We start from the raw sequence: 9758 nt of genomic DNA, 5'->3' as shown, positions 1-9758 counted from the left end.
AGTTTCCCCATTTGTAAAATCTAAATATGTGCATGCCCTAATGTTTGTTGAGCACATCAAAATTTGTCTCAAATTATTCAGGGACTTTTGTCCCTTCTCTTGTCTGTCTCCAGATCACTTGGATGCCAGGAATCAAGGCAGCAGAAAGGAAAAAGATATCAAACTCAAGGCTTATAGCATATTAAAGTTGGATAGATGTTTAAAAGGGGACCACTTCATAATTAATTTCAATGTTAGCTTACACAAAATTAGTGAAGTCTTTTCTTCTGTCAGGTCAATATAAAATATCAGAAAGCCAAAACAAAATGATTCCAAGATCATGGGTAATTCTAAAGTTATCTCTACTACTGCAATAGATAAACAAAAGTTTATTAATTTAAAAAAGGAAAAACTGAGGGTCCTGTAGACAGCATTCAAACCTTCCCCTGGAAAGGGAGTGGGGGGAGGTACACAAGTTTGGAACACTGCACATATGGTCAAATTTTATTCAAGGTATGGATTTTTTTTTTTTGTCATAAAGGACAACTCTCTGAAAAGGATGAAAGAAAACGGAATAAGAGGGGATTTAGGTAACATAAAAACAAAAAATATCAGTAATTTTTTAAAAAGAGGTTACTAGGGGGCAGCTAGGTGGTGCAGTGAATAGAGCACTGGCCCTGGAATCAGGAGGACCTGAGTTCAAATCTGGCCTCAGACACTTGACACACTTACTAGCTGTGTGACTTTGGGCAAGTCACTTAACCCTAACTGCCCTCCAAAAAGCAAAAAACAAAACAGGTAACTGAGTGTGTCTCCCAGGTCAAGTCCCATTCTTCACTTGATCCTTTAGGTTGTAGCATTCTGAACACATTTTCATTCTGATGCCACATAGCCCCCAAATCACAAAGTACACAACAAGGTGTTTAAAATTCATTTATTGAAAACTGAAAAGGGAAAAAAAATCAAAACATCTCCCCACATAACAACAGTCTAATGTAAAAAGTACAGAAGCTCAATGAATCCAGAAAGCTCCCCCCAACACACACACATACACAACCCCTCATCATGAAGGACACGGAGAAATCCATGGCCAAATGAGTGCTGCTCTGGCCGGAGGGAACCTCCTTGTAAATAAAACAAGCCCTGACCTGGCTACTAAGTAGACTGGTTACAGGGTTTGAAATGATGCTGGACAATGCCTTCAGTTTCAGGATTTTTTTTTTTTTTTACAAAACAAGGACTTTAAGGAAAGACCAAGAGCTAGTTCCTTGCAAACAAGTCCTGACCTAGAGGTCGACCAGTTACAAGGTTTGAAATGATGCTGGACAATGCCTTCAATTTCAAGATTTTTTACAAATCAAGTATTTTAAGGAAAGACCAGAGCTATTTCTTCCTCCTTCCCCCCCAAGCATACTTTGCTTCCCCTACCCTACCAAGCTTTTAATGTAGGACACCTGCGTATCAAACCAATTTTAACAACTTTACCTCAACTATGTCAACAAAGAAACCAAATTCATAAATCTTGAGTTCTGGTGGCCCTCCTTATAAACTGGTGTTCAGTTCTGAGAGTTAGAAGTAACAGCTAGTTCTTAAAAGTGACAATTCATGGTGCGTCCAAAGGCCTCTCTTAAAAAATCTGTTTCTTTTTCTCTCTTGATGGCTGAAAATGTTGTACAGTTAAAATCATTGTGTAAAAATTTAAGACTTAAATTACATTAAATTACACCTACTATGTAATAATTTAGAACAAAACCCACCAACACTCACAACTGCATTCAAACCTACATCATGTATTACCTTCTTTTGAATATGTTTGAACATACAATTATGAGTTACTTGCCTCAGAAAGACAAATAAGTTGGGTATATTAAGTGTGCTGTCAATACCCAGAGAAGGTTCTTAACCTGGAGTCTGTGAACAGATTTCAGGGAGCCCATGAACTTGAAAGGGAAAAAAAAATTACATCTTAATCTTCATTCATCATGGATTTTAGCATTTCCTCTAATTATGGGTATAGTAGTAAAATATCATTCTCAGCAGAAGTCCAAAGGCTTGGCCAGATTGTCCAAAGGGCCCATGACACCAAAGGGCTAAGAACCCCTAAATTAGAGAACTAAGGAAAAGAGAGGGAAGACAGAGACAGCACTTTATCTCCTCACCCAGGAAAAAGACTATGACAATATTCTCCTGAGAATTTTTTAAAGCTGGGACACTGATAGTGGACACACCATTTCCTAAGCCAAGTGGGTCTACAATTTCTTCAGCAGTTTGTATTTAATCCTACTACTACCATACCAAACAGCTAGTTCAAGTATGCATGACAAAAGAACTGAACTCCAGACAATCCAAAAGCCAGATCTGGGCAAGTTCCCAAGACACTCCCACACACTGCCTGCAATGAGAAGCAGACCGAAGCTTCACCTCTGCCCTGTTTCTCCCTAACTGCTAACAAACCGAAAAGAGGTTAAACAATGAAGCACAGAAGGTTGAGTGAGTCACAGAGACACCTCAGCCATGCATGAAACAAGAGCTAACATTTTTACAGCACTTTACATACATTATCTCATTTGATCCTGAAGATGAAAACTGCTTCCCAACAATCATGGTTTTATGTAACTCTCCTGGTTATGAGAGAGACCTTTCCTGGTGGACCCCAACAACTCCCAACTCCCCATCCCAGCCCCCGAAGACTCAATAGAAAAGAAAACCTCTAAACACATAACCCTATTAATCAAACAGGCCTTTTTGTCAAGCTCTCAAGGGATTGTCTAAGACGAAGCAGGGCTACTTCTGGACTGTCTGAACTGGATGGAAACCATTCTAGAATACTGCTCAATCTTCCTCTTCTAACTTGCCAATTAAATTTATCACAATTTAAGGCAATGTTTCCAAGTTTGATTAAGGGGAAGGAACAGGGAAAAGGAGGGCTTATAAGCAGGCACTGAAGATGGGCACAAAGTTCAATGGAAAGGTGGAAAGATTGCTGCCAACCCATCCCCCCTCAAAGTACTCTTGGTACAAATGTTAACCATGTTTACAATCCAAGTACAGACCCAATTGGTCAAGTTGTGATATCCTAGCAAATCATTGCCATGTAACCTACATGCTAAATTCAACATTTCTATTCAAGGCCCATAGGCAGAAAAATCAGTAATGACTGGTCAGGTTGGATCATATCAACTCTCGAACCCCAAGAAAATAACCAAAAATGAACTGTGTTCAAATATCAAGAGATTTACAGTAAATCCATCTAATTAAATTAAATCTAATCTACCACTAGCCTGCAAAAGGGGCAGAGTTTGCAGATAAAAGTAATCACTGATGCAAAAGGGAGCTGAAGAAGCCAAGACTCTCCAGATGGAACCACTAACTTCCCCAAAAACTAAACGCTGAAGCCACAGCATGTGATGCCATAGAGGACCTCAACCTAACCATAAATAGAACTGTATGCTGCAGAAAGTGCTGTCTGTCCTAGTTTTTCAACAGGAAAACTGAAATTCCCGTCAACTGTTTGATCACCAGTGCTTTGGTTTTTGTGGGCAATCTGGATCAAATTCTCACCTCACTAAAAAGAAAAGCTAGCCACAAATTTCAAAATTAGTGTGATTAAATCACTGTGTCATGATGGACTTTCTGGTATGAATTTCTCTCTCCAACCTCATTAAGAAATTTACAGGTATAATCATTTCCACATGTAATTTTTTTTTTCACAATTTCCCCTTTATGTTGATCTAACCTGGAATCAAAGAATGACAAAAGAACATCATAACCAAAAGGACTGCTTCTGAGAAACCAAAGCACCCTCACAGTTAGTGAAGATCGTCCCCTGTGGAAAACTGTCAGCTTGGAAGGTGCCAGCCCTCCTGTGACAAACACCTGCCCTCCACGGCCACAGCATTCCCTAGGGCCCAACACAAGCTGCTCCTCTGCCAAAGCAGGGACTCCCAGGCCCAAGGAGGGACTGTTACCTAAAACATTTTAATGAATGGTCATGGGACTCCCTTATTGACACAAACCAAAGAGGCACAGAACAGAACATACATTATAAAGGGTTTGTGTTGATGCTGTGGTCCTGAATAGAAAAGGCCCAAGGGTCTACTGACATGCTATGCAGTAATGACTCTGAAGGAGTCAGCAATGTAAGCATCTTATTCAAAAAGACTTTCCAGTGAATTAGTGAAACAAGACTGAAAGAAACCCAAAAGGTACACACAACTAGCATCCTCAACCACCCTTAGCTTTTTACTTTCTCCAAAATCACTGCCCAAAGAGTCAGGATGAGAGAGGTGCATAGACATTTCTCAGTCTTGTCAAGAAAAGAGCAAAAAGTATCTGGTGCAAAACATTCATTTCTTTTTTTTTTTTTTTGCTTTTTGGAGGGCAATTAGGGGTTAAGTGACTTGCCCAAGGTCACACGGTTAGTTTTTTGTGTTAAGTGTCTGAGGCCACATTTGAACTCAGGTCCTCCTGACTCCAGGGCCAGTGCTCTACTCACTGTGCCACCTAGCCGCCCAAAACATTTCATTTCTTCTAAAGGTTTCATCTCTCTGCCTTCCTGGGAGAATAAGCCAGCTCAGAAAAGTCTTTTTAGATTCTGTGATTAGAGAAACATGCTTTTAAACTTCTGGGTGGCAAAGATAACCAGTGGCACTTAGTCCCAATTAGCCCCTTCTTATGAATCTCAACATACAATCTATCAAGTGACCAAAGTTCTCTTCAGGAGCAAAGCTTTTCAATAGCTTTTTAATACTCTCAGAGTTTTAAAAGAATCTTTAAAAATGAAGGATAAGCTGACTATAAGCCCAGGATACTAAATATGGGATGATTTTGTTTCAAATTGAAAAATGCCAGTCAGGAGCTATCACCAAATAAACAGAAATACATAAGAGTTTCAGAGGAAAATCTAAGGCAAGTGTCTGGTCCCTCAGCAAGGGCACCATCAAACCACCACCTCTTCCACTAATTGAATAAATTGGCCAAAGTGATCAGAGAGAATTGGTACCACCCACATGTGCCACACATACAAAAACAAAACAAAACAAAACAAAAAACAAATGAGCCCTCTCTATAAGAGTCTTATCCATGTAGGAAAAAGTCCTGCTTGGCTGTATTAAGGCAAAAGAAAAGGCTTAAAAATAATTCTAGAAAGCAAGATGTAATGCCTGGGATTTAGTCATGGTTCTTAATAAAACAGTAAAAATAATAGTAATTAAAATAGGTTCTTGAAAGTGGACAAATATTTACTTTATCATGAGATACACCATCCACAACAAAATGCAGATGATGGTAAAGAATGCTCAAGGATAAACAGTACTCACTATCTCCAATTCACAAAGTATTCATTCAGTATGTCTTGGGACAAAGTTTCTCAAACCTTTGGACTTAGTTCTATACAAACAAAAGGCCTCTGAGGAACACCCATTTCAACTGCTATATGACCTTAGTCCAAAGTAGCCCCAATCTAAATAGATGACAATTTTAAGTGGCTGTGACAAGGTTGTCTAAGGTGTAAATCCCCAGGTATAGCCCTTACACCTTGCACTCAGAGAATTATCTGGCTTAGTGTGTCACACCCTGTATCACACAGGTGCATAAAGCACAGCGTATATAAAAATTAATGCAATGTTAGCTTTTTGCAGACACAGATGTGGAAGTGACTGTGAAGAACATCACCTGAACTAGCGTGTGGACAACACAGAGCACAAGGCAAGCTTTGTGGTTAACAGGAAGGGGCCAACGGACTCTATTTTCTTCTTCTATCCCTACTTTGTATTGGTATGTGGTTGCTCCTCCAAGAATCTCAGAGCATTCTGACATTCGAGTGGCAAGGATCATCAGCTTCATTTTACAAATGAAGAAGCTTAGGCTGGAGGCTAAGTGCTTTGTCCAAAGTCTAAATGAGTCAGCAGAAGAACCTGGAAGGCAGCCCAGGCTTCCAAACTCCCTGGCTGGCATTCTGGCCACTGGACTTTACTGCCTCCCCATAGGTTCTATTTACTAGAAATGGACACACCCAAGCCGAATAATTCATATTCTTGTCTTCCAAGGAAATCCAGATCCAGACAGCCTGCCCCATCCCCTCAGCTCTACAAGTCATTCTCTTTGTTGTTTGATCCCAGGCAGAAGAGCCATCAGGGCATCCATTTTCTGATCCATCCTCTACTGACTACAACAAGAGTCATCACCATGCACGTCAGAGAGATTTCTGACATAACAGTACAAACTTCCCTGGAAAGGTGCCAGAAAGCCAGAGCCAGGCTCACCTCCCTCAATCTAACAGCTTCTAACACAATGGACTGCTCCTCTCGGTCTTGTTCTGATTTAGCTTTGTTCTGTATGTTTAAGTGGCAACATGCTCAATGTTCTTCTCCAAAGGTTACCGGCAAATATATAGGTCTATGTTACATACTACATATAAAGTACTTCAAGGAAGGGTGCATGAATTTATACTCCTTTGACAATAAAGTGTGCATTTTGGTAAAAAGGCCTTATTTCAAAAGTGCATGCTGCTTCGAGTCATAGATACCAACGTCTGTGAGTCTTATCTCATCCTCCAGGAGCCACAGGAGATGAGAGATTCCCTTCCAGCAAGACTCCCTCTTTGATGAGGAGTAGACCATCAAGTTGTCAATGACTGAATATTCTTGAGCATTTCATCAAAAGCCTCTGGGGAAGGGGGCTCGGCATTCTGGAAAGTGGCCTTGATCCTGCTGTAGAGACTGAAGGATTTCAGTTCCAGCCAGATGAACCCAAAGCGATCCTCGTCAAACAAGATGAAGATGCCTGGAGTCCTCTCTGGACTGGTGAAGCCGTGTCCTGCTATCAGGCCTGTGCCATAGAAACTAAGGGCAGAGAAAAGAAAGAGACAATGAGGGGAAAAAGAAAGGGGATGAAGGAAAGAGACAAATGAGAGAAACCTTCTAAAGACACACATATAATGCTTTGGGAGAGGGAAGGAAATACTCAGATTTTAGTCAAACTCAAAGGGCTTTTAGGTAAATCCAGTTTTTTAACACCTGAGAAGCATCAGGAATGACTACACCAGAAGGGAGCTGTGTTTTCCACATGAGAGAATCTGAAGGGCTGTGCTCTAGCAGCAGTGCTACACCAACACAACAAGCCACTCTCATGGAAAAAAGACCCAGTTCACAGAAAAGAGAAAAGGTGTTAGGTTACAGTGGTCTTTTCTAGTCATGAGGTCATTTACAGGGGTAGTAATGCTTTGGCTTTTTTTCTCCCCTCTGTCTCTGCTAAACCTAATTACGACTGATAGAACAGTAATACGTTAGACCCAATATTAACCAACAGCAAACACGTGGAGAATGTTTACCATAAGCCAGTGAGTTTATGAAGCTCCAGGAGCTGTGTACATGCACAGGAGTGTAAATGCAAAGATTGAAATAACGCCTGTTCTCAAAAAGCTTATGTTCTATCAGGGGAAAAGACATAAGTCCACACACAATGAATATGTATAACATGACGGTGAGTCAGGACCCATCTGGGTCTCACGCCACATTTTCTGTAGATGTGTCTCTGTTTCCAATGCCTTTTGCTACTGAATGAGGCTATATCACTCACAATCTTTTCCCATTCTCCCCTATAGTGTTTTACAAACAAGTTTCTAGACCAATGTTGTCCTTGGCTGCCACATCTCTATGGTGGGCAAGGAGAAGTATTTGCTCCATAAAAAGCTTTCTGAGATCATCTGTCCTTGCCGTGATAACTGCCTCACATCAGCTTCAGCTTGTGCTGGAAACGGTGACAAACAAGGTCAATATCTTTGTCTTTCTCCGTTTCCAATTTTTTTTCAGTATCAAACAACTCATATGAATAGTTCCGGTTGAAGCTACTGTAACTTTTCAGTGCTGTCTTCTCTTTATCCTTCTAATTTGATGTGGATGTTGATCTTAATAGTCTGACTGCACAGAGAAAGCTGATTCTGGTGACTCTCATGGATTTATAATGCCCCATTCATTTTTTTAATCTGTTAAGATAGCTCATTTTATCTTGTGATTTAAAAAGTTACTTACTGAGTGTATACTATGCGAACATTAAGTAATGAAGTCCTAACCCCTTGTAGGCTTAAAAAAAAAACCTCCTAGAATCAATCCTTTGCATTAATAACCTGCATTACAGTGACTTGTCATGACCAGCATGCAGAAATATTGAATGAGACCAGTGACCGTGGTCAAGACAAGGTGAAGAAGGCAAGCTCTCAGGAAACAAGAAGGAATGCTTGCCTATGCTAGAGCATGAGCTGAAAGGCCTAGCTGGACCACAAGTTCATCTTGGAGACACAGGGAGAAGTAATCATCTCAAATCTTTTCACAGCACTGTGTAAATCTGGTGCCAACAAAAAGAAGAGGGGCAAACCAACCCTCGCTGGTGGTCCTTCTGTGCTAATACTCTTTCATGTACCAAAGAAGGGCACAGAGAGACGTGGAAAGCAGGAGAAGGGGAAGAAACAAGGGGCTAACCCTGGAAATCTGTTAACAGATCCCATAGGTCATGTGCTAAGGTACTCTGTTCTGCACTGCTGAGAGAAGAGGGTGTAGCAGGGAGTTCCTACATCCAGAGGCTCTCCCAAGTTCTGCCTTAAGGCCTCCAAAGCACAGAACCCACCTAGAGAACATGGGCGCTCACCAATCACCATGCAATGGACAGGTCAGAACTCTACCACGTCTCCCAGGTCACAACTAAGAAGACAAAGCAGGGCCCACCTCATCCCCAGAGAGGTCCCCCCCATTTCTTACCACATCCGACATGTTCGAGGATAGTCTTCATTTCTGGAGATCACTCCTGCAGGTAACACAAAAGGCTGCCCAGCCTCGGATGGAGCTGGCTCTGGGGCTGCTTGTGGCACGCCTCCCGCAGCTTCCACACTCTTCTCAGTCCCACCCCCTCCTTCTGCACCCACAGAGGGAGTGGGCACAGGCTGCCCCGGCTTCTGGTAAGCGGAGCCTGGTGGACATTCTCTGGCACTTGGTCGGGCACGGCCTTGCCCTTCCTCCTGACCCTCCTGCTGCTGCTGCTGCTGCTGACGGACCTGTTCTCGCACCTCCAGGATGATACGAGAGAGCTCATTAAAGTTTCGTAGGTTCTCAACATCAGGCAGCTGGATTCGGTGCATGAGGTCAATTTCCACAGTTTGCTGGCCAGCAGGAATATTGGGATCTCCCTACAAGAAGAGTCAAGGCATCAGCAAAATGTTATTTCAGGAGTAACCTGGGAAACATGCACTGACTCCTTTGATGGTTCAGCTTCTTCTAAAGACTCAAGTATCTCCCTCCTCTCTCCTATTTGGCTACTAAAAACACCCTGCAACAAAGAAAGACGTTTTAAATGCATTTTGTTAAGTCTGGTTCCCATTCCAGAGTAGCCCACTGTGTTACTAGGGTCCAGTCCTTTCACTGTCAGCGATTCTGGGGATTATAGGACACAGGAAGGAAAATCTTTTTTATTTTTATTCTATTTTAAATTTATTCATTTCAGTTTTCAACATTCACTTTTCCAAGATTTTGAGTTCCAAATTTTCTTCTCCCTCCCTCCCTTTTCCCTACCCCCTCTCCAAGAAGGCAAGCAATCTGATACAGGCTATACAAGTATAATCATATTAAACAAATTTCCATACTGGTCATGTTGTGAAAGATGAATCAGAACAAAAAGGGAAAAGTATGAGAAAGGAAAGAGAGAGAGAGAGAGAGAGGAGAGGGAGAGAGGGGGAGAGAGGGGGAGAGAGAGAGAGAGAGAGAGAGAGAGAGAGAGAGAGAGAGAGAGAG

At 41.7% G+C, this 9758-nt stretch overlaps 1 protein-coding gene across 5 annotated transcripts in view; it reads right to left on the bottom strand.

Annotated features, from left to right (window-relative positions):
• Positions 1-899: 899 nt before the first annotated feature.
• Positions 900-9758, bottom strand: part of FBXO31 (F-box protein 31) — an 87046-nt gene continuing 78187 nt past the window's right edge. For all 5 annotated transcript variants that reach the window (XM_069085601.1, XM_069085600.1, XM_069085602.1 and 2 more), the window contains 2 exons: positions 8733-9157; positions 900-6821 (listed from right to left, as the gene is read on the bottom strand). In XM_069085601.1, the coding sequence (XP_068941702.1) occupies positions 6599-6821; positions 8733-9157 (648 nt within the window). In that variant the 3' untranslated portion in view covers positions 900-6598. The remainder of the gene's footprint in view (positions 6822-8732; positions 9158-9758) is intronic.

Source organism: Petaurus breviceps, unplaced genomic scaffold (assembly GCF_028583685.1).
Source record: "Petaurus breviceps papuanus isolate PSGF00001 unplaced genomic scaffold, PetGlider_PUasm1.0 176, whole genome shotgun sequence".
NCBI classification, from domain to species: Eukaryota; Metazoa; Chordata; class Mammalia; order Diprotodontia; family Petauridae; genus Petaurus; species Petaurus breviceps.
The sequence above is the reverse complement of the archived record's forward strand: the minus strand, read 5'-3'. Positions and strand labels throughout refer to the sequence as shown.